This window comes from Aspergillus brunneoviolaceus, assembly GCF_003184695.1.
Source record: "Aspergillus brunneoviolaceus CBS 621.78 unplaced genomic scaffold BO95scaffold_136, whole genome shotgun sequence".
NCBI lineage: Eukaryota > Fungi > Ascomycota > Eurotiomycetes > Eurotiales > Aspergillaceae > Aspergillus > Aspergillus brunneoviolaceus.
In genome coordinates this window covers 1-27,433 of record NW_020290866.1, presented here as the reverse complement: position 1 = coordinate 27,433, position 27,433 = coordinate 1, and the positions used below count along the sequence as shown (strand labels likewise).

The 27,433-nt window shown below is 45.5% G+C and overlaps 7 protein-coding genes across 7 annotated transcripts; 4 read left to right on the top strand and 3 right to left on the bottom strand.

Annotated features, from left to right (window-relative positions):
* Positions 1–1,478: 1,478 nt before the first annotated feature.
* Positions 1,479–3,824, bottom strand: BO95DRAFT_437415 (uncharacterized protein; the record flags this gene model as incomplete). Its single annotated transcript, XM_025585275.1, has 1 exon — positions 1,479–3,824. One exon carries the CDS (start codon positions 3,822–3,824, stop codon positions 1,479–1,481), a length of 2,346 nt encoding a protein of 781 aa, XP_025436147.1.
* A 4,375-nt stretch (positions 3,825–8,199) lies between these two features.
* On the bottom strand, positions 8,200–8,997 carry BO95DRAFT_490349 (transcription factor TFIIF complex subunit; the record flags this gene model as incomplete). Its single annotated transcript, XM_025590616.1, has 3 exons — positions 8,200–8,412; positions 8,471–8,581; positions 8,650–8,997. 3 exons carry the CDS (start codon positions 8,995–8,997, stop codon positions 8,200–8,202), a joined length of 672 nt encoding a protein of 223 aa, XP_025436146.1.
* Positions 8,998–9,777: 780 nt separating this feature from the next.
* BO95DRAFT_469565 (uncharacterized protein) lies at positions 9,778–10,102 on the bottom strand (the record flags this gene model as incomplete). Its single annotated transcript, XM_025589448.1, has 2 exons — positions 9,778–9,945; positions 10,073–10,102. The coding sequence occupies 2 exons, from the start codon at positions 10,100–10,102 to the stop codon at positions 9,778–9,780; spliced, it is 198 nt and encodes a 65-aa protein (XP_025436145.1).
* A 2,160-nt stretch (positions 10,103–12,262) lies between these two features.
* On the top strand, positions 12,263–12,850 carry BO95DRAFT_519345 (uncharacterized protein). The gene is made up of 3 exons (XM_025592035.1): positions 12,263–12,291; positions 12,361–12,495; positions 12,557–12,850. The coding sequence occupies exons 2-3, from the start codon at positions 12,385–12,387 to the stop codon at positions 12,842–12,844; spliced, it is 399 nt and encodes a 132-aa protein (XP_025436144.1). The 5' UTR covers positions 12,263–12,291; positions 12,361–12,384; the 3' UTR covers positions 12,845–12,850.
* Positions 12,851–19,613: 6,763 nt separating this feature from the next.
* Positions 19,614–20,174, top strand: BO95DRAFT_490347 (uncharacterized protein; the record flags this gene model as incomplete). Its single annotated transcript, XM_025590615.1, has 1 exon — positions 19,614–20,174. The coding sequence occupies one exon, from the start codon at positions 19,614–19,616 to the stop codon at positions 20,001–20,003; it is 390 nt and encodes a 129-aa protein (XP_025436143.1). The 3' UTR covers positions 20,004–20,174.
* A 1,824-nt stretch (positions 20,175–21,998) lies between these two features.
* Positions 21,999–23,258, top strand: BO95DRAFT_469563 (uncharacterized protein; the record flags this gene model as incomplete). The annotated part of the gene is made up of 4 exons (XM_025589447.1): positions 21,999–22,070; positions 22,136–22,308; positions 22,361–22,512; positions 22,843–23,258. 4 exons carry the CDS (start codon positions 21,999–22,001, stop codon positions 23,256–23,258), a joined length of 813 nt encoding a protein of 270 aa, XP_025436142.1.
* A 2,545-nt stretch (positions 23,259–25,803) lies between these two features.
* On the top strand, positions 25,804–27,368 carry BO95DRAFT_519344 (uncharacterized protein; the record flags this gene model as incomplete). The annotated part of the gene is made up of 2 exons (XM_025592034.1): positions 25,804–25,985; positions 27,168–27,368. Exons 1-2 carry the CDS (start codon positions 25,956–25,958, stop codon positions 27,366–27,368), a joined length of 231 nt encoding a protein of 76 aa, XP_025436141.1. The 5' UTR covers positions 25,804–25,955.
* Positions 27,369–27,433: the final 65 nt, after the last annotated feature.

The window sequence follows — 27,433 nt, the reverse complement described above, 5'->3', positions numbered from 1 at the left end:
AATTTTATAAATATTTTTTTTAAAATATAGTATACCTCTCGGGACTATAGGAAAAGAGATCGAGCAGGTTAAATAAATTAAATAAATTAAATAAATTAAATAGATTAAATAAATTAAATAGATAAGCTAAATCTAGATAATATTACTATACTATAATTAAAAGTATATTATACTTTATATATTATCTATATAAAAGAAATATATATATTATTAATTAATTTATAGTTATTAATCTATTTATTATATCTGATTTTTTTAACCGGCAGGTATAAATAGTTAAAATAATAGTTATACTTTAATCTAACTATAACCGTACGGTTAAAATTTTTTTATATCTTAATCTAACCGCCAGGTTATGGTCAGGTTAAGGTTAAGGTATAACGGTCAGGTTAATCCACTCTAACTGGGTGTTTTGGGTTAACAAGGTGTACTGGGTGTTGTCTTCACATATATTTATTCTTAATAATTTAATTATTAGTAAATATACAGTTTTTCTAATATTATATATTATAATTTAAATATATAGCTTAAACTAAACTATAATTATATATTTTTATATATATTTTTTACTATAAAAACTATAATTTTATAAAAAACTAAATTTTGTTGGTACTATTAGGATTCTTTAATTAATTTTTAAAAATAAAAATAAAAAAGATACTAATACTTCTTTTTATTATTTTTTTCGATTTAAAAAGCTGGTTTCTATATATTTTTAAATAATAGTTAAAATAGTCAGATTAATAACTGTTTAATTTAAATATATCTTAACTATATTAAAGTTCAAATAGATATAGCAGGTAGATCTTAATATTAAAAATAGTTAAAATAATTAATTTTTTTTTTAGCTATACTACAGTCAGGTATAAAAATTTTCTTAACCTGGTTATAACCTGGCGGTCAGGTATAAAAATTCCAATTAACCTGACCTGACCTGGCCGTTAGCCACTCTAGTCAAGGTGCAGGCTGGCTGGTAGGGTGGTAGAGCAAGTGAGAGCTGGCAGGCTGGGCTTTAAGATTCTTTAGGCAGGTTTAACAGTTCAACTTATATTAATTAGTTTAGTACGCTACTTGTTAAGCTATATTTACAGGTTGATAGATAAGACGTAGCTTAAAGAGCTATAAAGGGGTTCAGGGGCGGGTAGGTTTTTAAGCAGATATGGGATCACGTACAGCGGGCGGTCCGGAGAGGCAGGTCGGGTTACTGGGGTTAATCGGGTCGAACGGGTTAAGCAGGTCAAACAGGTCAAACGGGTCAAACAGGTCTGTCGGGGTTGCACTGTGACACCATTCGATAATATCGTCTACTATTGTTAACAATATCTCACAGTATTCTATATCGATTCAGTTATATATCCGCAGCCTGAGTATGGAGCGACACTTATCTCTATATTATTTTATGATTTCCCGTTCTCTCTGTTTCAATCTTTTCTAATTTCTGTTAGTTCACGTATTCGAGGTGTTCACAATTGTTGGCTTCAGTGGTTTGCAATATTCATTTGCTCATCTATCTGATTATTGTCTGTTGCGCTTAAGAGTCGGATTGCCTCAGGACTATTGTTGATTTGATATCTCGCCAGGTAGTCCCGGAGAAGGTCGGCTCGAAACTTTCGACGTCTCCCAGGTCTGAGCCACATCCATGTGTGAAAGGTCTCATCATTCGGCAAACTTTGGTGCGCGCTTTGAAATCGACACTGACGACAATACAGTTTGACAGACTGGTCTTGATTGTCTCGAAACAATCTCCACCACCGACTTTTTACCCGTTGGCATTCTGGTGTATCACACCTAAACTCGATGCCTTCTGTTTGTCTGCGCACGAATGGGAGCACTGAGTTCTTAGAACAAGAAGATCTGCAGTTCTCACAAAGCCATTTTCTGCACTCTGTGTTCCATGTAAGCAAAGAGCCTCGGGTTTTCTTGGATGCGGGCTTTCTGCAATGCCAACATTTGCTGGGCTTCGCAGGTGGTGGGTCGCGCTCCCTTTCGGCGACCTTCCACTTAGTAGTGCAAGGTCCACATCTCCATTTGCGCGCTTGCCCGAAACATTTTGTCCACCGATTCGTCATGTCTTTTGAACCGCAATCAATGCACACACGTAGCTCTGGGGGGTCTTGATATATGTAAAGACACTTTTCACACAAGTACTTTCCCTTAAGTTCCGGGTCTGGGTGGTGCAGAAGCACCCCTAGACTTGGGCAACCCAGTGTATAACATACCCGCTCGCTCCCAATCCATGGGCTCGCATACATGCTTTCTGGGCGCACGTCCGCGTTTCTTCTGTAATACGTATAACAAACGGCACACCATATTTTATCAAGCGTACCTGGGACATTACTCCAGCCAGATTTCCCGAGTTTCGCTCCACAGTTGGAACATTTTGTGGGGCGAATGTGTTTCTTAATACCCTGCTTGATTGGGAGGGCTTTGTTCAAAGGCTCTGCGGGCCGAGGAAAACTATGTGGGATCGTAAAATCTGCAATATCCGCGAATAATTGTACACATGCCGCATTGTTGAATTTCCCGAAGTGGGCGTGCACATCATAGCTCCTTGTCATCAAAATCTGAACAGTTTCCCACAGAATAACAAGCCAATCGGGATCCTCGATCGATACTGAAGTATCTTCTGCTGTCTCGAATATACTTACTAGCCTAAAGTTTGTTCTGCGCTGGCCACCACTGCGAATATATCGATAGTGTTGACTTTCGTCAGGTCCAGGAGGTGCTGCGAGATAGCGTTGGTGATTTGCATATCGACCCCATACTCCTGATTCGGTCGGTTTTGCTGTTCCGGTTCCTGATCCATTATAAAGAGCATGTTCGGTTTCATCCAAATCATTTGTCACAATATCAAGATATGTTCCCTTTTTCAAATGCTTACTATTTATAGGCGACAGGGCGAGGATTCCGTCGCGAGTAAGACTTGGGGCCCCGAGGATAGTTCTTGCTGCTGGCAATACAGCTTTTTCCATAGCATTGATAACTAAATCGACCTTGTTCTGGCGGGGTGATATAGTAACCCACGTTGAGTTCGTAAAAGGGCTTGAGAATATTGAATCGCTTGACTTAAGATTGCCGAGAATCTGGAAAATGTGCCTAGTGATGCCCTCGAGGCGTTCCTTAAACCTACCTTGGTACATTGTAATAGTGGCATCATTCAAGTTGAGCCTTGCGTATGTCGCGGCTTCTTCCATAGCATCGGTATCAGCCAATGAGATTGGAATAAAGATATTAGTGGTCTCAATATAATCTTCTTGATCAGAATCGTCTACATCAGAGTCATTTATATCGACAATGGCAGCGTTAGTGTCATACGCAAATAATTCATCAGTGTTTGCAAAGTCAATGCTCTCAGATTTGTCAGTGTCTTCGATTTCATCATTAGTTTCATAGGAGACAGTATTTGGTTTCCGTGCGTGAACAGCCTCGTGTCTTCCAGTAGGTACCTTATGACCATTACGCGGGGCCATATTACTTTCTTTGTATGCCTTCTGCAGTGTGGCCTCCATAGCTGCCAGCGACTTTCTTCGCTTCTGGGATGGGGTTTCCACTGCCGTCTTAGAAGCTTCGGGACTTTCAATTGTTTCATGTGGGCGGCGGACTGTTGGCTTGGAGGTTTTTGTTCTACGCGTGATGCGTACAGTGGATGTAGATTGCTCAACAGTCCGCCTGGCAGCAGTTTGGGACACCTGATCCCCTGAAAGGGGACTCTCAGGCTGGAGCAAGGGTCCTGTCCCACGTTTGCCGCCCACTGCAGGAGAGCCAGATCCTTTCTGGACCCTTGACGACCGTCCTGCAGTCTTCCTCAAATTGTAACCAGCCATTGTCTGTGTGGTGTCTTATGAAGTATTGTGCAGAAAGTAGGCTGGGAGTGACAAACTGTGAGGAGCGGGAGGAGGTAGTGGTAGTGGTAGTAGTAGTAGTATCTATCGTCCATTAGCCACTGCGATTCCTTACAAAGCAATCCAGTACATTGCAACGAAAAGGCAACAGCAAGACCAATGGAAGGTTGGAGACAGACTGGTGGTAGTGGTAGTGGTAGGTGGTGGTGGTAGTGGTGGTGGTAATGGCTTGGGTGGTGAAGAGAAAAGGAGAACTTGGATTCGAAGCCCAACTCCTGATCTACACTTCTTCGCTAGACACTAACTATGCTCGATTTAGCGATTTATAGCCTGAGGCATGCTTCGAGCTGGTCAGGGCCCGCGGGCGAGACTCAAAGGTTGCCCATTGGGGGCTAGACGCATGTCTGGCTTCTGATGGCTTGATTGGCCAAACCCCTCATCTATGTCCCCACCACAAGTACCAGTACCTAGTAGGGTAGTACTTACAGTACCTTACTACCAGGCTAAGTAGAGACATCATCGTCGAGAGGGATATACTCCCTCGGACGTGACTGGTAGACAAACTGGAGAGCACGAGAAACAGTTATAGACTGAACAAGATTGCTTTGTCCCGCTCCATTGTCTTATCTCTAACAAGCCTGAGATCAAGTGGAGTACCTCATGTGGGAGTGGAGCACTGCCGCAAGAATCACCCCTATATAATGTGGGTCACGGCCGTGGCGATGCTCATTGATCTAAGTTGGCACCGGCCAATATGGAGACAATCAACGAGCGCCATGATCGATCACTTGCTATATGGTGGTGTAAGAATAGACAGTGAGTTTCATCAATATCCCCTGGCAGCAACTTTAGAGAGGGATAGACGAGATTTTGAGACTATACTAACAGCTTCTAGCAATCTTGGCCAGTCTTACACGCTAACCTGTCTTTGCTTCAAACGCATCTGATCACCTGATATGACATGATGTCACGATATTGAAGAGCGAAAATGACAAACTCGAAAGCATTGCGAGCCGCACGAGGACGATATTGCATCGACACAAGCTTCCTGTCCGGTGGCGGTTACAGGTTGGCAGAACAGACAGATGATATAATCAACACTCTGAGACAAGAGGCCATATTTAATAGGGCTGAAAGCATATGTAATACGTGTGTATGACCGCTGTTGCCGAGATAGGGTTCATACTAGAGGAGCTACTATTCAGTTAAGGCCTTCAACCTAGGCAACCATAGGATTCTGTATTATGTCTTGATCCTTCACAGCTCTTACTGAAGCGAGACTTTGTTGTCTTCTTCAGACTACGTGGTATTGTTCCTGAAATACGGGACTCGATGTGTACAAATCTGTTGGCACTAATGGTCCTGTGGCTTGCTTTATATTGAGTACGTAAGCCTATCTAAGTAGCCGCGGTGCTTTTTTAAGCGATCTGTTTTAGATCCTCTCCTGAAAGTATAATAAAATACTAAGTTAAAGAACGTCACTGAAAGTAGTCATTCTAGTTAGCGTAGTAAACCTCAATTGGTTATAAAAAAGGTCCAGCCCTGAAAGAAGCCCCTTCCAGGCTCTACCATCTTGCTACTAGCACCCAAGCCCGTACCCTCTTTGCTAGTAGGGAAAAATTTCCTTTTCTTTTCTTTCTCGAAACCTGGGTTCTCGCAGTTGGCTGAAGCAATATCTTTTTTTAACTGATATAGACTAGGTATATTGCACATGCAATTAGCCATACTGTATCAGTAGGAACACACAGTTCGAACAGAGTTCTATTTTCATATCTTTTCCTATTGTCTTTTGAACTTACATATTATAACGACTAGTAATATATAATATTATAAAGTATATTATAAAATGGGTATAATTTAAAGCTGTATTACTTAGGAAACAAAAAAAGATTATTTTATTAATTTTATATATTATTTATATTATAATTCTAGAAAATGATATGAGTTTGATTATCGTACGAATTGCTATATTTATTCGAATTAGATGTAGAAACGCATCTGGTAAGATGAATATTAAATTGTGTGGAAGAATACGCTTCAAGGGCTGGAAGGCTGAGGCCATACAAATTCTATTTGTTATTATAAAAGAGAAACTGAATACGGCTATATGATATTTTCAACTTTCGGCCGTTACATAACCCGGTGATCCCAGGCTATTAATACCGACAAATTGATTATAAATTATGATAATACTATAAACATATATGAGTATATAATAATGTACAGATAAAGCATCAGTCAGAAAAATAATACAACTAAAAGAAAACAGAAGCAATTGAACAAATATTGATATCTGATTGTCTATTGAATTTAATTATCTATTATTTTTTTAGTAAAGAGTTCAAAATAGAACAGATATATTGATTTTGGAGAATATGGAATCTCTAATACAATATAGAAGTCTATAAAATAGGCGACAGAACGTTCTAAAAGGGCAGGCGGCAAGAATGTAAATCATACAAAATCTCATTGCTTACATATGGAAGGGATAAATTCATACTTCGTCCTTCAACGTGCCCAAAATTGCAATGGCCTGATATGTGAAGCGATTTGGACTTACCCCCGAACGTTAAGCAAATTCCTGATAGTCTGGCAATGTGCTGCTTTAGCCCTTCTGTGATAACTCATTCCGTTGTCACACTATACTAATCAACAATCATTACTGATAACAGAAGTCTACTCAACCCACGTTTTGTGAAGTCATTTCCAGAATTTACTCCAGTCGGTTTTTGAGATCTGACCGTCGACAAAACTTTAGACATGTGTTGCTTGGATGGGAGTTTGAGGTTACCATTTGCAGATGTTAAAGTAGACGGTTCTGTTATCGGTCTTTGCTCTGGTCGTACAAGAGGGTCCGCCACTCTTGATCGTAGAATCTTCATCGATTGGGGTCCATTTGCGCATGTTGGAGCCCACGGGGCTCTTTTTGTTTAGTATAAGCGTCATCATTTGTCATATCCACCGGCTGGTGCTATCTTTGAGTGTCGGAAGAATGCGCTTCTTGTCCCAAGAGAAACGCAAGGGTTGGTATCCGTTGAGTCAATTTAAAGTAAAATTAATTTGTTTTTCTCAAATCGTAAAGTGGAAATGGGAGGAAGGAGCATATTCACTTCGGAAGAGGGAACGGCAAAGCGTAATCGTGAAATATCCTCAAGATTGCCTATGAGCTATCGAGACATCGCGCCCGCGCCACATAAGCGAACTATTATTTTCAGTAGGAAGTAGGGTCTCGATTCGCCCGAAAGTGTTGATTTCTGAGCTCATTGATTTGAGTGACAGCTTCAGATCACATTACCATCCTAGCCTCTTGTCCTCCCTTCCTTACAGCATTCGTCCTTCGAAGTAACGATGGAATTGAAAACTGGAGAGAGCCTGGGGTACGCCGAAACCTGTGTCTGCCGTGGAAGGTACTCACGGCTTCAGCGCCAGTGCCAATTCATATGGGTCCTTATAGAGCTGAATAATAGAAGATCATTCCGTTAATGGCATCCAGGCGGCGTTTGTCTCAGAGGTTGTAGGCTGAACTGATTAAGGCAGAAGGAGCGAAGAGAGAAAGATAAGAGGAAGGTCAAGCCTCAACCTACATGGCGTTCCGTCAATTATCTGGATACTAAATGTTTGTGACAGTCGCTTGCTTTGAAGAGACTTACTTTCTAGTCCATCGGTCAAGGATAGTCTTAGTTTGTCGCTCGTTCTTTTCCAAGTATATCACCCTAGGGATATTTTGCATTGTTATTCGACGCTTAAAAACAGCATAACGAAGTAATCAGCCGACGAAAACCTTACTGATAGAGATGGACGAACTGATCAATGGGAGAAGAACGCTATAGCACAGCTGCATATTAGCCAAGAGGTTCATGTTTCTTGCACGCAGATGAACGATGGCACAACTCATGAAATGTAAGTTCTCTAAATGCCACCCCGGACCTTGAAGAGTGACGGGAAATAATACAAAGCTGTTTCGACATGGCATATGACGGCTGAATATCCATGTCACCGACGCTGACGTAGCAGGCCATATCAAATAGATTCATAAGGTCGTCGAAATGCCCAGAATAACAAGGATGAGTTGTTCTGAAGAACCGAGTGGAAATGTTAACGGATGAAAGCCCTTGGTGTGAGATGACTGTAACAGGTTCAGAACAATTCCAACCAGACCCGAGGCGGTCTCGATATGGGCGGGGCTACAGAAGACTACGTGCGCTCACTCGGCAAATCGTAGTTCGCCTTGGAGCTGGTTGAACCACAGCAGTAACCGCCTAAAGAAATGGTTACTGTAACCCGCCCCCTCCCTCCCCCGGGTGGGTTACAGTAACCATTTCTTTAGGCGGTTACTGCTGTGGTTCAACCAGCTCCGTCACAAAGCACGTTTTTCTTGCGTGAATTCCTCGAGTATCTTGATTAGGTTGTCGGGTAAGATATGGAGGTCGACGTGGAATTCAACCTGCTCGACATCGTTCTTGGTATATGAGTCCGGGGCCTTGTTGTCATCCAATTCCATCTGCACTATTTGGAGAAGGTCATCTTCGCCAAGACGCTGGAGGCCATCGACCAGCTTGTCCATGTCAACCTATATTCAATAACACAAATTAGTCGAGTGATCATGATAAAAGCCAGCAAGATATGACCGAATTGAAACCTCCCGCGGCGCGTTTCGACTTGACTCTGTCTTTGTCGCCAGGAACGGGGCCGGATTTATACACTAGCGATTGCAGCGGAGGCTTGGGGTTCTTGAAGGTCTGTTTCGTAGTCAACCTAGATTAGTTATTCAATCTCGAACCTAAGAAATAACCCAGGATTCACTCACGATAACGTGCTTGGATTCGTAGCGCGCCTGCGCGAAGTTGAGGTCATGCGTGACGAAATACTTCTTGTCGGCGGCAATTGGGCCGACCTCCATGTCGAATTCATCCCATCCTTCCTCGCAAATTATAAATGGAAAATTCTTCAAAGTTTGAACAGCCCGCGGGCCGAAACTCGGGTGCAGTGTGTATGTCACCTGGTCGAAGACGTTTGCGGGGACCAGCTCGCTATAGTTGTTAACCAGGTAGAAATCAATTGACCATGATTGTAGGGAAAATGTTTCGACGCTGAAGTCTTTGTTCAGGATGTGCTGCTCCGTCAGTAGACGGACATTTCTTTCGACATCGGGCATCGTTGTGAGTCGGCTTTGGTTATCGCGCAGAGAAATCAGTGATTAAAAATCATGTCGATCTCGAGCTTGGCTGGATTCCTTTTTCTAGAAGATAGTAGCAGAGCGATTGTTTTTCACCGTAGCACCATTTCTTATGTCCAGAGTAGATGTTTAGAGCATCGAATAACTTATGATTCCATTGTGGGCCGGTGTCCAGTATGTCGCTTTATCAGTATAATAAGCACCTGCTATCGCCGTCCGTGTTTTCTCACTCGCCTTTCGAGGTGGGCGTTCGTTGTGCAGGAGAAGAAACAGTATAACAAAATTCGAAGTGGACCCTACTTTCAGACGAAGAGAATCGGTCAGATCAAAAGACCAGAAGAAGATGTTTGATAACCACAGTGGTGGTATGAGGATCAGGAATGGACGTACCAAAGTCATTATCTTCAGAGTACAAGGTTGTGATCTAGACAATCACGGTGTTCGTGGTCTGTTGTCTTAGCCGGGCACGCGTTGCGAGTCAGAAATTAGACTGACAGATACACCGCACAATACAATAGCGTCTTGACCTTCGAGAGTGATAAAATAAGCTTTAGTGTCGAGTGGTCTTGAGTGTAGATATAGACCTGTACCTCTGAGACATATTGCTAGGCAAAGGTTTTGTCTAAAACGCCAAAGTGTAAAGGTGATCCTAGGCGTTACCCGCTTCGTGTTATCCATAATTTTATGAAACGACTGGAGAAAGCGAAGATGAAAAATGATACTTTTTTTGTCATCTAGAAGAAAAAGAACGAAAACAACTTAAACAGGGGCCCTGCCCCCTTTCTCCCCCTCCTCCTTCTCCCCCTTCTTCTCCTTATTCTCCTTCTTGTCCTTCTGCTTCTTCTTCTTCTTCTTCTTCTTCTTCTCCCTCTCCTTCTCCCTCTCCTTCCTCTCCACCTTCTCCACCCTCTTCCTCATATTCTCTGGCTATCAAGCATATCATGGTTTAATTTTAGATCCAGTTCAAGAGTGATAGTGGAGCTTACTAGAAGTTTTAGACCTTCTTTACGACGGACCTGCGGGCATTGATCCCTTGTATGCCCTTTTTCCTTACATTCCCAACATTCCCGTTGGGAGGGAGCATGGTGGCCGTTGGAGCGACGTTGCTGCAAAGCCCTATTAGTCTTTCATTCCTAAGAATAGAACAAATCGATTCTAGATTTCAAATGAGACCCGTGTTAGTATGGCAAGGAACAAGCTTACAGGGGGCATTGTGCTGCGTGGGGGAGGAGGACAAGATCGCTGTTTGTGGACTGTAGAGAGGAAGAAAATAATAAAATCCAAGCTGCCGCCCGAGAGTCGAGTACTTAGTTCTAGAGCCGGCTAACGTTGAGCGAAGGACTTTCCTGCCTGGAAAATTAGGCATGTAGATTTACTGTCAGACTATATCAACGGCGTACCTGTCTGGACTATTCTATTACAGTGGATATAAACCTAGAAGGGTTTCACTATTGAGTGCCAAAAGTGTCCCAAGAGATACCAGTGTAGTTCAGCCATTACGTATCAGTGGGATTATTGTGCGAGATCTACATGATCACAGTAGCATCATCTATAGAAACAATTCGACCTATGCCATTGTATTTTCGTAAACCATCACACCTAGTTGTATACCGTATGTAATAGTCAAATCGCGATAAAGGTTATGATAGTGGCCTGGGCCAAAATGAGACGAAAGTGCAGATTGACGTGACCTATGTAGTCATGCACATGCTCTTCCAATCAAAGTTTTGATCCGCCACGAGACCGTAGAGTGATGCTTGCTTAACAGGGCTGTGTAGGATGTACCAGTAAGCAAGAGGTTTGATGGCCTAGAAATGAGATGCAGTAGTGCTTGGGTGTGGTTTGTAAATTTGCGCTCTGATCGGGTTTCGGTAGCCTTCGAGACATGATGATGATCGTTGGCACGCCATACTGGGTTTCCTATGCGAGACATGAAAAAGTCAACATAGTTCATGGTTCTGTGTAATGAAAAGGACTAGTCCACTTGTCAAGGACAGTGAAGCGCTGCGGGCGCCCTGACACAGCACCGACTTGGCTGTAGATAGCAGGTTTAGTTGCCTACTGCATATTTTATCGCCCCGTTAATATTCTTTCCTCAACAGAATCGGAAGATGTAGAACTCACCGTCGAAGTGGCAGCGTAAATAATAGATGCAATGATTACATCCACGGAGGCATTCTCTTGTTTCAAGTGACCAAGGTATACAATTGTATCAGCATAACATGATCGCGGTTGATGAGCCGCTGCGCAAACTCAAAGTTCAAAATACAGTATCTCCGTATCTCCTGGCAAATTATTGCTTCCTCTCTTCCCATCGCTATTGTTGATGCACATTATCACAACCCGTTGACGCGAAAACAAAAGGCGATGCAGTTGTAGACAAATCCAGCTTATTATAAACCAGTATTTTAATCCAATAATAGACTCGAGATATAATCCAGTATTAGTATGTAATTAATATCGGCTTTTATACACGGCCCGAACCTTGTATTAGCGGCGGATGTAGCCGCACGCAACCATACTAGTCTGAAATTGATTGCTAAGTATATAACTGGCTGCTCGAGCTTATAAAAAATGTATATAGTCTTTTCTTACAATGTATACTTTTGAGCAATTAGCGGTACTTTGTGAATACATACAACACAATACCTATCTCCTGTTTCTTCTAGCCTTTCCCTTCAGCACCATTGGTGTGAGATCTATTCAGTAATGATCCACGACTAATACCAGATAGCAACTCCGGCCAGTAAGTATAAAACGGCTGCTATAAACATAGTGCGATTATGCTTCTACCTCTGCCACTATATACCAGAAGGTCGGCAGGATAATATGTCCTGAAATGAGGGTCATATCTCGACTCATTGTCGGTACCTTACGCATCGAAGGTGCAATGAAATCTTTGCAAGTTTAGAGACGTAAGCACGCGAGGGGTATTCTAGCTTGTGTGAGAAGCCTACAAGTACAATAATTGGACCAATGGAGACGATCACATGCCAAGGCATACATGGCTGAGAACCTTGAAGCTGTGCTGGCGTGATGATTGGGAAGTGAGATAGCCAATCGCGTCAGGGGATGAGTCTCGCTTCGCCTAGCGCGTCGCCCCCGCGTTTCCAAGAAATATAAATACCATGCCTCCCCTCGCCCCTCACACTGAGATCTCTTCTTCTTCTTCTTCTTCTTCTTCTTCTTCCTCTTCCTCTTCTCTTCTTCATCATCCTACCTACCTGCTCCCCCCCTCCCACCACCACCACTGTCCTTGCGCCCCCCCCCCTCCAATCATTATGGTAACCCTTTCTATTATCCATTTCATTCTGCACTGTCGCACGTTCGTGTCTGGAGTACGCTAACGGTTTATAGGGAAAAGAAATGAACAAGTGGACAAAGTCAGGACAGCCAAAGTGTAACAATTGTTCGCGCGTTGGTCACTTCGCCAAGTGTTGTCCGGACAGACAGATGCTGGAAGGATTGCTAGCCATGGTAGGTACTCTTTTGTCGCTATATGATCACTTTATGCTCATAGCTAATCTATTCGAAATAGGGTAAAGCTAAGATGGAAGAGGACAAGAAGGAGGCTGAAGCTAGAGCGCGGCTCAAGAAGAAGCTCGCTGAGAAACAGAAGAAAGAAGAGAGAAAGGAGAGGAAAAAGAAGGAGAGAAAGGCACGCAAAGAGATGAAGGGTGTCACCGGTGAAAAGGAGTCCGACAAGGAAAACGAGAACATGGAGGCGGCCGATATAGAGGAGGCTAGCAAGGAGAAAACGCTTGATGATGATGTAGTGAATGAGGCTAGTATAGCGCTGAAGAGAGCACTTGTGATTTCGAAGTGAATGAAGACAAGCACATGGATTTAGAGCTTATGTTCGAGCAGCTTTGAGATGTCGGGGTTTTTTAATTTTTTAGCCTTTTTTTTAAGCAGTAAAAAAAGAGCCAATGACTTTTCCCCTTTTTCTTGCAGAGCCTTCTAGTAATCAGCCCATAGAGTTGTAGGTCCAGACAAGGGAAACAGAGAGAAGGTACTCGATCTACATACCTGTATTCTGGCCGCCACCGTACGATGATTGAACATGTTAACCCATTTGTTTAATGGTTCCTGAATTATGATATGATGCACTCAATGGCACTAATATAGAGAGATAAGGTGATTGAATCGTACTGCAGTGCCCAGTGCACGAAGCAGGAGCATAGTAACTCTTGTCGACAGCTCTGGCCGGCTGAGCGGTGGCTCATAGCTTAGATTAGTAGTGGTAAGACATGAGAGTTTCAGGCCACGGGCCTATTGAAAGCTTACATTTATCACAGCCGTCCGACAGTATAACATAGACGTTATTACACTATCGATACCAGACACAGGAATGGCCAATCTCGTATGACGACAGACATGGAGTCTAATTGACATTTCCAGCTAATCACAATATGCCCTTCTTCGTTTCTAAAGTTATAGCCTGGATAGATAGTGAGATCAAGTCCTCCTTAACCACCCGTTGCCACAGATGCAAGAATTAACAGTATGATTCTGCAATGAAGAAACGCCCCTGACGTGACCGAGCGGAAGGTCAGACACTTCTCATACCCCTGACATTTTCCATACAACATACTCCATGCTTTGATATACAAATAGTAAGTGAGACAGTACCAGCTGTCTGTATTGTCTGCGTGGTAATGCTAGAAGAACGGGTCAATAGAATACTATGGTAAGCTTGTAGCAGCGGCAATCATCAACCTTGCATTCTACACTATAGTGTACACTTTCCTCTCGATCTTCACTGATTTCCAATTCCTTTTGTCTGTATAGTTCTCGAAAAAAAGATTGTGCGCGAGGTTTCATGGCATCAGAGCGCTGCTGCCTGTTAGGATTTGGGCGAATTCATCTACACTTTCAGTATGTCTATCAGGCCATTCGTCCCGCTTTGGTGAGCTTATACCAGACAGGCTTCCCTTTCTCTGTTTTGTATACTTATACTTTCTACAGGGCTGTGGACTTATAGTGAACATCACGTTTCGGAAGCTTGTTTCTGGTCTCGCTGAGGCGTGATGCAGTTGGCTATTGTCGTAATGGATGCCAGAGATATCCAGGATGTTGTGCACAAATGTCCGCCTATTTCAGATTGACATGGTGGTACGAATGAGTCTATCCATTGAATGTTCTTCGCAAGTCGAGAAAGCTTGTGGTGCAAGCCCCAGAGCACTCATGCTGAACAATAATAGCAAGAAATCGATATGAAGTTGTAGATATTAAAAGGGTTATGATAGCGATTCGGAAGAATACCCTAGCCTCTTTCAAACCAGCGATGTTAGACACTTGCTCTATTGAGACAATGTAGGCCAACATATTCATTTCTATAACGCAGTCGTGAGCGTTGGACTCAAAGTCCGATGAGTGAATTCCCCAGGTTCCGTTCCCGATCTTAATTATACTTAGGACTTTTCTATCTGTAGGAAATCTAACATCCTCTGAAATAGTATCCATATGATACCAAGTGCAATCCTGTCATCGTTATAGAGTAGCATCTCAAATAATATAAAGTAATTATCCGTCTGAACTCACTGCAAGTCATAATTATAATCTAACTCAGTATCACAGAAAAAGCATGAAGTCTCTAGAGAAGAACACTTATATCGATTAGCCTAGTACTACCGATATCAAAGTATAGGGTTGAATGTAGTAGAGGCAAACCCACTGAGTTATATATATCCTTCACAGCAGGATCAGGAGCTTGCTTAGTTTTGCTAGTTGTCGAGGCAGGAATTCCACAATTTCGGGCAACTGACTTATTCTTTGCAATGTTTTACGTATTTTCTCTGCCAGCTTCGTCCCCTGGTATAATGCTCAGGAGGGTTCTCCAACCAGGATCTCCCACAGCTGGGCTGATCAAGCCGGGAGTATTCCCACTTCTTATAGACGAGCATATTTGGCACTTTCTTCTAATGTCTCGACGCGTCCACATTTTCCAGCTATGGCAATGCTCCCTGAACGTGCTTAGGAGACTTATCTAATATTACCGCATGAAAGGACATAACACGTGTGAGCTCTTGGTATTTGAGATAAATGGTACTGTATGTTTATTGAGGTTGTGGGTTTGGGGTTGTACCCCCAACGCACAACACGTCCCGCAAATCAGCCACTTCATTTCACTTTCTACTCCATGCTTCCGCTTACTCTTCAACATCACAAATTCATCAGTTAGTCCCATGATTTCCAGGTAAGAGATATACTCGATGGCCAGTCATTATCACTTGACAATCTTGGCAGTTTTATTGTATACTTACAAACCTTCAATAGCCCTCAGGAACAATCAACACGCATGGAGGAACAAGCGTGTGGAATGGGCACAAGGCTTAGCAGAAGCCATCATCACAGAAAGTCAGTGGAGGAACAATCAACACGCGTGGAGGAACAAGCGTGTGGGATGGGCACAAGGCTTAGCAGAAGCCATCATCACAGAAAGTCAGTGGAGGAACAATCAACACGCGTGGAGGAACAAGCGTGCGGAATGGGCACAAGGCTTAGAAGAAGCTGACATTGCTGAGACCTTAATCAAAATTTGGCCCTCACTTCGGCCATAATTGATGACTCGGTATGTTCCTCGCAGTAGTCATAAACTCCACAATGGCGAGAAGTAGCCCGTTTCATATGGTCATCACCTAATTCATGCGCATCGTCACTAACACTAGTCTGTTGATGACCAAGGGGTAGTATCCACGTGTCCAAAAGATTATGAGTATGAGCTTTGATTCAGGGGGTCTTATTAAAAGACAGCCAGCATGTCAGCCCTGAACCCCGCTTGCCATGCTAATCAGGGCAATGTGCTTGCATTCCCGAGAGGACAGGTACAAGTCCTTGGTTTACATTGTATGCTACCCCCTTTGCTTTTCATTTCCCTGTGCCCATCCTCTTAGCTAGTATCAGCACATCTGTTCATAGTCGAAACCTTGAAGGTTACAGAATTTGTCAGGCTGACGAAGCACTAGATCGTTCTCAAGGAGTTCGACATTCGCAGTACTAATTGGTACTGTATAAAGTACAGCACCAAGAAACTACATTTCTAACAGCTGACTACTCAACCCATATTCGGGTAACAAAAGTTCGAATTGAACTCGAGACGGTTGTCAGACGAATCCACAGCGGAAGGAAGTCGAATGAAAGTCTTATGGAGCGTCAAGCAAAGTCATGAATTGCATAATGATATGCTGTTGTTATTTTACCGTCATCTTTGTCCATGGTTGCTATCGACTCCCTAAACGCGACCGAACGTCCACGCGTGATTGTTCAAGATGTTGTCGGCAACTTCTCTGTTTGATGGCTCTCCAGGCTGAACTTCGACTTCGACTTGGATAATGTCCGACGTGTGATTCTCCAATATTTCGTGGATCTTATTTGTCATGTTCTTGCACTAGTACAGTGCTGTAGAGGAAGTCATGCCGCCAGCTCCTCTTATGTTTGACTTGGTATAACCGGAAGTAATCGCATGAGTAAATATCAGGCCGGGTAAGCACATGGGGAATGCGATTCCTGTTCGAGCTCAGCGCCCAGAACAATGTTTTCCTTGTTGTCAGAGTCTCAAGCTCACACGAAGAATACCTGACAATATTGGCCGCTTTCTCACCACAGGTTCCTGTGCTTGAATATGTGGCCTTCAGGAAAGCAGTCTACAAGTGCTTCCCATCCGGCCTAGTCTGTGAGTATACCAGCTGAGCCCGGTCGCTTGCTGTCGGAGCTGGAGCTGGAGCTGGAGCTGGTTCTACTGCTAGGCGTTACCGACGTGGTTAGCAGCAAAAGTACTTATCACAATTCGCTTGATAAGCTACAGTGCCGTCGCCGCTACAGCATAAGCAGTGTCTGCTTCCGAATCCATGCATCGAATACCTTAGACTGGACACTAAATATGGCCGAGTTCTTCAAGGCAGAGCGTGCGAAGCGTCTGTACTCCGAGAGCCAGACCTAATCCCAACAACAACAGCTGCTGCAGCTGCCTCACTTGCTCGGCTAATCCTTCAGAACAGCCTGCAATACCAACAACCACAGCGCCACCTCGCTCGACTGTTCTGCGTTCCACCGCATAGGGCATCGGATAATAGAGTCCGGCAAGGAGCAGATACTACTACCTACGGGTGCCGGGGTAATTGAAGAACATCTTTAAGTACAACAGCAACAACCGCAAGCACAATTACAAGCGCAACGCCCACCAATCATCCGCTTCACAGCCGATCAGGCGACTCCGACCAACCCACTCCCAAGGTTCAGCAGCGGCGAGACCTGGGTGTACCAAACCCACGATTATTGGAAATCGATATCTATGATCTCCTAACACATCCACGTCTACCACCGCCGCAGTGGAGTCCACCTAGGCATCGTCCCCGAGCTCATGCCCGAATCACTACGTGCCCCGACAGCACTCGCCAACGGACATTGTCTTGGCCGTACCACTGGCATTAGATTTAGCTCACGCGGCCTGAAAGTAGTTGTGGTGGCGGCTGATGTTGTAGAAGACCCTTTACGAAAGGACAGTCAATCCAGTTGCCTGAGCTTACCGATCCGCGAGAAATCGGAGCCAAATAGCAAACGGCCAGCATTACTGGTCTATGGAGAGAACATATTAGTCGTGACCATCTCTGGTTTGGGATTACCAAACCTTCGCCACATGCGGTGAGCATCCGCGTTTAAGGTGTTTTTGCCTGGGGAGAGCCCTTGGACAAGGCCATGATGAAAGGGGTCAAGCAAGCCATATATTGTCACCTCATACATGTTGCACCCGTCCTGCCAGACAGAGTCAGGGTCTCGAGTGTGGGCATCCTCTAAAAAGAGTCAGCACAATATCGTGCTTACACGATTTACCGCAGGATAGAGCCTGCATGCCATCCAACAGCGTCCCGGCTAATGCACACTTGTTGGGGTTACGATCGACATTAAAGTTGCCTTTACATTGTGGTCGAAGGCTTCTTCATAGAAGCATGTAGTACACTCGAACCGAAAGAGCTGTGACCAGGTATGCCGTGTGAAAAGGAACCTAGTCTCAATATCAAAGAACACCGGGCATCAGAAGCAATTGAGCGCCCTATACTATCAGGTTGATAGCCAGCCACATCAACCATATAAGGTGGGTCATTTAGCCATAAAGTTCAATCACAATAAAAATACTAATGTTTATCTCACTAGTTATAATGCTCGGAATACGACACAAGAGCTATCATATAACACTCCATCAGCAGACATTAATTAATAACAGGCCTTGAATGTCCGTTCCAACCGTCCGATAAATCGAGCCTTCATCCGTCCACCAAGAAGCCCCAAAAGACTCTTTCGCAATATAGGGGTAGAGCAGCTACTATTACCATCATCTCCCGTCGTATACGGCCAACAGGGCGAATTCGACGCCTCTTCATCAGTGGATCGTTTTCAGTAATGGGTCGGCGCGGGTGGTGAGGATGTATCCTGCCCTAGTATCAACCGTTCTGTTGGATAACTATGCTATTCTGCTCTGCGACCGCCCATGGCTTTTCTACTCTGATGGTTAACTTGCCCTTCGTGTGAGCCCTTTTATCTTCTGGGATACACAATCAATCGAGATAAAAAACGGAACGATGCAAGGCAGAGCCATAGCTTATGTTCTGTGTCGTCAGATGCATAGTTCAGCTCCCACAAGCAGCCCACAGCACCTGTAAGGGGTCATCGTCTTACCAGGAAGGGTTGGTGCCTGAAGGTCCTCGGGATCCCACATTTCCCAATTATGTCTTGGCGACAACAGTGCAGATATCACAGTGCATCATTAAATTCGATGTTTCCAGGAGCTCCGCTATTGAATCTTGATTTCGCGGGTTCTCATTGTGATTCAAGTCGTTTATTTCCTGATCTGCATCGGCGGTAGTAATGGTATAAGGACACAGCGCCTTCGGCCGGCAGTATCCATCGAAGCTGACCAGCCTCGCGGTAGTATACCTACAAAAGAAACACTGTCAGATTGCATGATTATTCCCCAACAATCGCGTGTCAGATATATCGCGATAAGCGCAAGGCGACATACTGTCCTCAATATGGCTCTGCTGCTGCTCAGTCTGCACAATTGTCTCTGATACGGGCAGGTTGTCCTCCATGCTCTGGACGGCCAACATGTGCACTGGAAGGCATGTTACAATCACCAAGGGATGCTGAAGTGTTTCAACCTTGCTGATCTAGGCTACAGAGTATTGCTCTTTCCTGCGAAAAGGCTCGCCGCTGATGCCCTGGTGATTGCACCACAACACTCGCATTATTTGACCATATCTATAATGCTAAACGAAAGGATTTCTTTCACACACTTTCTTGATTCCAAGTCGGTTCGAACGGCCAATCTTACACTGCCTTCGTGCCACTGTGAGATACCTTAACTTGGCAGGTGCTTTTGTCTTTTATCATTACGGCATACAGCCCAGTGACAAATCTCGGCAAAGCACATCACTCCAAATGGCACAACGGAGAAGCCTACGCCTGCCATACCCTTCTGCAGCTAAACAAGCAGACTCCGACAATCACACAAAGCCATCAAAAATAGATTGGAGGAGCAGATGAGAGATACTCAACTTACGGATAAGCGACGGGGTTCTCATCGTAACTCAATACTCATGGCAAGAGATATTGAACTTATGGAAGATTCCCTTTATGAGCATAAACTTCAGACAGACCCAAGGGTCCGTGTTGATGGCCATCCTCCACCTATAAAAACAGTTCCGGACTATATGCAGAGTCAGGAGACTCCAGCTACTTCACTCAAAGACAGCCGACCGTGGCTGTTCGGTAGTACAGACCAAGCTGCGGATACTGAATCAATGCATAAATCTTTGCATAGTGGCAAAGTCCCTGAAGGTTCTAGTCTACTACTGATAAGTTCCGAGCCTGATAGGGTGACCATAGAAGCTCAAAGACTTTTTGCAACCTCAACCTCAGTCAATCCTGGATCCCAGTGCCTATCATCTGGAAGCTTCCAACCGATAACTCCGAGAAAAGAAAACTGAATCACCCCAGCCATTATGCTTTCTTAGCCTGTTCACAGAACTACAATCTCCCGGCGCGTTCAGTGAAGGCCAACGACGAGCTTCTCGGTGGGTTATAGGCTCGTTAGATGAGTTTTAAGGGATGGTGTATGCCCGCAAAAGTGACGAACTCTTGATAAGGCTTAAAAAAACAACCGATGGATGCATGTGGGCGGGGGAAGGGAGGAATCGAGTAAGTATATGACCACCACCACCACCGCCTGCCACTCTAGGCAGATGTTAGCACCGCGGGCCCCTCGCAACTACCGCCTCAGTACTGAGAAGGCTGGCTGCCGGGATCGCTTTAATGTGGATAAGCTGAGCAGAAAAGAGCACAAAAGAAGACCTTTTAAACAATACCACTCTGCTAATGTATTGCGTGAGTTCTAAGGTTCCACTCAGTTGCTAACGAGTGCTCCCTTGGCGGTGAGACGTTCTTTCCCAACAGTACCAGGACTCTTTCGCCGCGTCCACCAAGCAGCTAACCAACTAACCAACCCCGAACTTCATTGCATCATAACCCAACCCCCATCACCAACCGCCTCATCTCAACCATTAGATTCAAAAGGGCTATTGAACAATGAATTCTCACCGACTTCCTCTCTCGACCGCCCTATCCAGACAGCTCGCTGATAGCTAGGACGAATATGAGATCCTCGCGCGGGCGGACAGCGCTGCCTTGTCGCAGGAGCATCGGTCTCACACATGACTACTGTGTGTATGGCAAGGCAACACAAAATAATCGAGAAATGTCCAGCCATTTCAGGGAGCCGCTGCCACCTCGTGATTACAGATCATCCAGCCCCATACCCAATACGAACCGAGACCACGAAGCAGCACCTGAGCATGACGCAGACATTTGTACAGGCAGACGGGATGTGTTGGCCTTGGCACCTTTGGGACGGTGTACCAAGCACGCAGGTGAGTAACACGGCATTCCCTCGTCGAAAAGAAAGTGTCCTAATATCTAAGCATCTTTGAGAGCTCCATGAGACGAATCCTCGGCACATCGGAGTATGATCTTTCGTTCTTTGTGTTTCGGTTACAGTGCTAGATAAGGCAGGTGTACTGGACTCGCAGGGTTTGAAACTGTTCGAGCATAGGTACTGGCCCTACCAATCCCCTACCTAAGGGCTCACTTACAGACAACGGGGTCAGACTCCGGGGAACCGAAGGTTAACAGCATGACCTTACGCCATAGCTACTTGTTTTGGCCCACAGCTCAGATATTGTTTCTTCCACAGCGCTGACGAATGCTATCGTTTCATGGGCCGACAGTTGAGATTCCGGCACCGGGTGCCCATAGGTACAGTTCGTGGTACTATACATCTCATCCATTCATCCCTCTAGGGTTTGAATGACAAGATGTTCCAGCCAAGTTGCAGAAATGGCACTACTTGACTGGCCAACCATGCCAGAAGATCAAGCGAGCCGGTAAGGCGGTTAGTAAGATCAAATACTCCGCTGATGCTCTGGCAGAGCCCATGGCAGCACTCGATGACATCCAGCGTGCCCCAGCATGGCATATCGAAATAGCTGTTACTTCGGCCACGGCCTTTGCTCTTCTAAGGCCTGGACGGTACTTACATGTCTCTTTTCTTTTCGATTACTCTTTGTTATTACCTCGCTTATCTCTGGACTTCCAAGCCATTTATGCTACATATACGATTTCTTGGCGGTATGTTTGCCACGACCATGCGAGCTTTCATTGTACCGACCGGCGACAATCTCTACAATCCAAGAACGTGACATTGGCCGTCCCAGTCCTGATGTGATCTTGCGGAGGATCTCTCCAGCCGAGGCGGCTGGCTTGCCGAAGAGGCCCCACACCATTGTCTGGTTATGTTCGATCTGGGTGGCTTTGTGGAACAGGATGAGTATTATCACTGACACGGGGATCTCCGTTATTCCATAATAGTCACGACATCACGGTCGTTATACTTTTGTTTGGTGTGTTGAGGAAGAATTTAATCCCTGATGCTGATGCAGCGGGCAAGGAGTATCTCATCCACCACCGCCAATCCTGCCCTGGGACTGGGATTGCTGCTGGTGGATGATTTTACATCGGACGTTTTGTTCTTTGGACCTTTTTTAAGGCTGACGGGAAACTCTAGTGGAGTGTTATCCAGTATAATACCACTGTTCTTGTTGTCGATATTCTCAGGCCGGATGGACCGGCTACTGTCCAGGATCTCAGCAATTATCAGACAAGTTTCCTGTTGCAGAAGCAGCAGACGGGCCTGTGGGTGCTGTGGTATCTTTTGCTATCAATGTGCTGCATTACATTGTACGGAATTCTAATCCACTCCGTCGAGTGGACTTACTAATGGCAGTGGTAGGGCTTCGGAATATGAGTTCCTGTACGAGTTGAAGCTCGATGAGGAGCAGAACCAGAGCAATGCCTGTTTTCTGAGACCGATGCCAACATTATCTTCAATTTACACCCAATCCCCCGTCTTTCCAGATATACTGTTCTGCCGAGCTTCAAACAGTCCGTGCGTATACAACAGCGTTAAGTTTACATTATAGCGAGAACAGCGCAGGGGATTGCAGCGCGATGCAGTCCGGCAGGCAAGTCGAGGATAAGGGCCAATTCAGAAAGGTTATAGAGTCGTTATGGCATCCGTGGTGTGTAACGTGTGTCATCAAGCTACGCAGACTCCACAGTCTGAGCGAACTATCAGCCGATCCAGTCACCAGCATAGTCTCGGCAGTAATGTTAGATGCAATAGCGTGTCTTTTGATCTGTTCGACCCCGATCGGCCTCTAGCTTGTCTCGCTGAGATCTACACAATGGCATCGCGGTGCTAACCCTCCGCAGAAGAGGCAGCGCAATCTGCCTCACCTTCACAAATGTTGATGGTCGGGATGGTGGTATCACAGGACGCCGTTGCGCTTAGAAAAGAGCGCCAGGGGGTATCCTCAATATTATTGACAGTAGAGCAGTGGTGTTTAGATCCACACCGGCTTCGGAGCCTTGTGATCCTTGGCGTATCGGCAGAGATGACAGGCGCCCGCGGCCAACCCGAGTCAATTTTCACAGTCGAAGCGCACGCGGACGAATTGGCTGACCAATCCCCCAACCAAGCAACGTCGGCCAAAGAGCCCAGTACTATGTCCAGCCAGCTCTTGAGTAACCCGGCCGTGGACATCGAGCGGGAGCAGCGGCCAGCCGTGTCGTTATCTACGGTCGAAGGAATTGACAGACCAGATCCTCGACCAAACAGCATCACCTAATGGGCTCAGCTCAGCATCTTGCATAGTTCAATGCCGGTGGGTTATCCGATCACACTCTTCGAGCGGGAATAGGTGCGGTGGAGAAGCGCGTCGAAATCAGTATCAACTATGTCCGGTTGGGTCTAATAGAACACAGTCACAACCGAGGTCGACATCCAGAGCCAAGAGCCAGTCACGATCGCTTCAGCCTTCTTTCCAATAGGACGGTCGTCGCTCGTATCGGCAACGCTCTACCAGCGTGAATATACCCGAAGATAATCCTGAGCAATGCCGCGAGCGACCCAAAAGACTCTGTTGCAACAATAAGTACAACGAGATATCCGATACAAATAACAGCTATCATATCTACTTTTTATCACGCAATTCTCGCTGTTCGACTGCCCACGGCTGTTGCGATAAAAACTGAAACAGGCGTAATCGTCGATAATTGTATTTTTTATTGCTACTACGATTGGAGTCGCAGCCCCAACCGCAATAAAAATATTACTGCTGCTACCACCGCTGATCGGCTCTCGGCTATTTTTGAAACCAACGGCCGCAGTAAGATGGGCGACAGTTATCGGGCTAGTAAAGACCGCTCCAGCCGCTACAACGACGAGCGGGATCAGGACTGTGACTCCAAGTACTGTGACCGAGACTACTACTGGAACCGGGATTGTGATTATACGGATTAAGATCGCTACTGTAAACGCGAGTGAGATCGTGATTATGATCGTGATCGGGACTGTAACCGAGACCGTGATCGAGACCGCCGTGACCGGGATCGGGACAGGGACTGTGATCGTGACCGTGATGAGGTAGGTAGATGAGATGTTATGGTACGTTGTATAAAAAAGAGGGCTAGTGATGGGGCATAGTTCTTTGCATTGGATATGGAGTACGCGAGCTAGCTACTCCAGGTACAACCGAGTGTACATGTACAGACTCAGGGGAAAGCTTCTTGATCGTTCTGCTAACGTCTTTCTATCTCTTTCGTTCTCCGTTTACATGTTGCCTCTACCTCTTGCTTTCTTTTTCGCAACGCACAGATAATATTGATTCGCAGCAGCTGATATGCGTGGTAGGAGATTGGTGGTGGATGAGCTTCTTTTGCCGTGGCTTTTTGTATTTTCTGACCTTGCAACGATGGAGAACTGACTTTTGATATTTCCAACTCGATTCGCATGGTTTACTTCTTAGATTTTAAGATGTTGAAGGGTCCTTGGAACCTACCTGGGGCTACAGCTGCGAGAGCCAACCGACGGCAAGGAGGCGACAGGATCCTGTCAACTACTACTAACTACCAGTAAGCTAAGGACCCCCGCAGTGGGCGGTGAGCGGCAGCCTAGGCGAGACCCCAGGACCACCACTGCTACTCCTCCTCATTATCTTGTTCTCCTTCTTGCCCAACTACAGCTGCTGCAATGCACCGACCTCAATTTGTCACAGCGAATCCGATGTCTCACTCTCCGACTGCTATTTATAAATTTTGCTACTAATATATCGATCTCTTATTCCATCACTCCGTCTTGTTCTCCAACAGCACATATTCTACTCGACTAATCAGACCTGGGGTTCGTCTCGCAATCGCTCGCCCATTTTACATTCCCGACCGATTATTTTCGAACAGTACGCTAACCTCGATCAATCAGTCAAAATACCAGCCTAAAAATTCCGATTCGGTAGGGATGTCAAGAACAAGAAGCATAGTGTAGCCGACCTCAAGTATCGTCGCCTGACCGAGCACAATGCCCATCTCGTCCATCCAGTTAGATTCTTAAAATCAGAACGAGATATATGAATGACCTTGCGTTTTCCGAGCCTTCAAACTCTCTTCCATCTCCCTACCGGCTTGATCACAAGTATTGTTTAGAACATACGAGATATCGCTCTCCGAATTCTTGAACGTTCATACCGGCCAGGGACTCAGGCATGCTGTTGGTGTCACCGACAGTAATTTCTCGATCTCCTTCTTGCGGTTCTTCACACTGTTCTCAATCCGCTGGATTCTTAGCTCGTCGGGAATGGTGTTACGAACACCGTATTGTACTCAATGGGAACACATTGCAAAGCTGTTTGATTTCGCAGCTTAGGATTATGGTGTGAAATATGAAATGCATACGATCGGTAAGGCGATCCCCAGATACACCATTCGCTTCAAAAATCACTCTATGTTTCATCCAATCAGCGCTTACCAGGACATAACGACCCGGCACTGAGTTAAGATGACGACGAGGCTCCTGACAAGGAATACCGAGGCGGCACCGACTGTCTGCACTTCGTCTCTCGCGCCATTTCTCCGTGTAGAGATACCACCATCATTGCCCTCCAACTCAGTGAAAGGGGTCTCCCGAAGCACAAGCCACAGAGGGCAAAGGAAGATTTACCCCAACACGACTCGGCCGGCGAACTTAAAGCGAGGCAGCCCCGGAGGGTCAAAAGAACTCCTCATATCAACATTCTCTATCGTGGACTCATCCGTTAACGTAATGGAAGTATCCATCTGGCATCAATCGTGATCCTCTGTCACCCCGGATACCCTTCCATCTCAAAACTCTTGTATCGACTGGAAGTAGCGGGAATGTTGATCATGTAATTATTATGATGACTGGGACAGCTGGTCACTCGGGTTTAACACATCAAAGCTGTCTGGCCTAGAATCCTCGTCTTCAAGTTTTTGCTTAAGAGCCATTGATACTTTGGGAATGATTGCCCATTATGCTGTTCAGCCAGGGTCTAGTGGAACTGGTAATTACTTTTTCCCCTCATCTACTGTTCAAGTAAGCTTTACTAATACTTCTGCTTACAGAGACGTCAAGCCTTGATGCGTCAACGAAAGCAACGATACGGGTACTGGAATAAGAAGGAGAGATAGCGTCGGAAGAGGAAAGAGGATCACGAGAAGTGAAATAATAAAGAATAGAACTAGGGAGACGCGAAGAGATACAATAAACACGAGAGAAACTGAGATTTACTACGTCCATAGAGAGATGGCTTTGATGTGTGCAATTTAAGAGATGCAACACAGACAAGGGCATTCGGTGTTGAGAATTATGCAAATAAAGGAAGCAACCATCAAGAAGGCGCAGGAGGAAATCAGAGGCTTGTTATCTCCTACAACGACAAGACAGACACTCAGCGTCAGGCTTCAATGGATAGTAGTTCAACTCTTGAGGATCTCAGGCCACCCGGGGGGGGGGGGGTGGGGGGGGGACATTGTGATGGGAGCGTAAGACGGCTCGACTAAAAGAGTGTCAAGACGCTGATCTGGCCGATTATCTGCTCAAAAGATTCCTGATTCCTATCACATCGGTCCATGATGAGGGCGGTTCTTAGATAGTTCCGCCGATAGTCTCATGTAGTGGGATCCATCCATCTTCCACCTCTCTCGCAGTTGTCATTACTTTGTGCAACGCGATTCCAGTAAAGGATCGTGAAGCTAGGAAGCTCTACCCAGCCAGGCTGCATTCTACAGAGTTAAAGAGGCCTGGAATTTTGTTTTTGAAAGCGCATTTAATCAATATTGCTCCACAGGACATGAAGACAACCACCACCAGAAAGCGCAGAAAGACATTAGTGGTGCCCAAAGGCCTTTTCGATAACCTTCTATATCTTCCACGCAAGCAAGACAGACAAATTGGGCCTTGCACTAGCTACACACCGAGACTCGCGCCGAAGGCGAGCAGTTTCATAGCACGGCTACCTGGGTAGAACTGCTGGAAAGACACTCTAAAGTTGACCAAGATATCTTCAATAATGAAAAGCCAGGTGCTAGCAGATGAACTAGATATCACCGGTTAATGAGCTCTATTATTATTATCGGTTGATAGACTAATGGACCCGAGTTGCATTCGATTACGCTCTGCCTGATGATTCTCCAACAAAGAGAACCCTACATATCCCTTGAAGACACTAACAGTTCCCCTCCAGACCGCTGCCGTCCTCGCTCTCACCGAGGTCCGCTCCGAGGACAACACCGAGTTCTCCAAGCTCCTCTCCGCCATCAAGGAGGGTTACACCGACAAGTACGAGGAGTCCCGCCGCCACTGGGGTGGTGGTATCATGGGCGCCAAGGCTGTCGCCCGCCAGGAGAAGAAGCGCAAGGCCGTTGAGGGTGCCATCCGTGTCTAAGCTAGTCTCGTGTCACTAGATCCCCAGATACCAAACCAAAAAGCTTAGCTATGTGAACCGAAAAA

What these genes read in the sequence shown, in the direction of transcription:
- BO95DRAFT_519345 (XM_025592035.1), top strand. Translation starts at nt 12,385, where the DNA reads ATGAACAAGTGGACAAAGTCAGGACAGCCAAAGTGTAACAATTGTTCG. An exon ending in TGGAAGGATTGCTAGCCATG is followed by an intron (nt 12,496 to 12,556) that starts GTAGGTACTCTT and finishes TATTCGAAATAG; the next exon opens with GGTAAAGCTAAGATGGAAGA.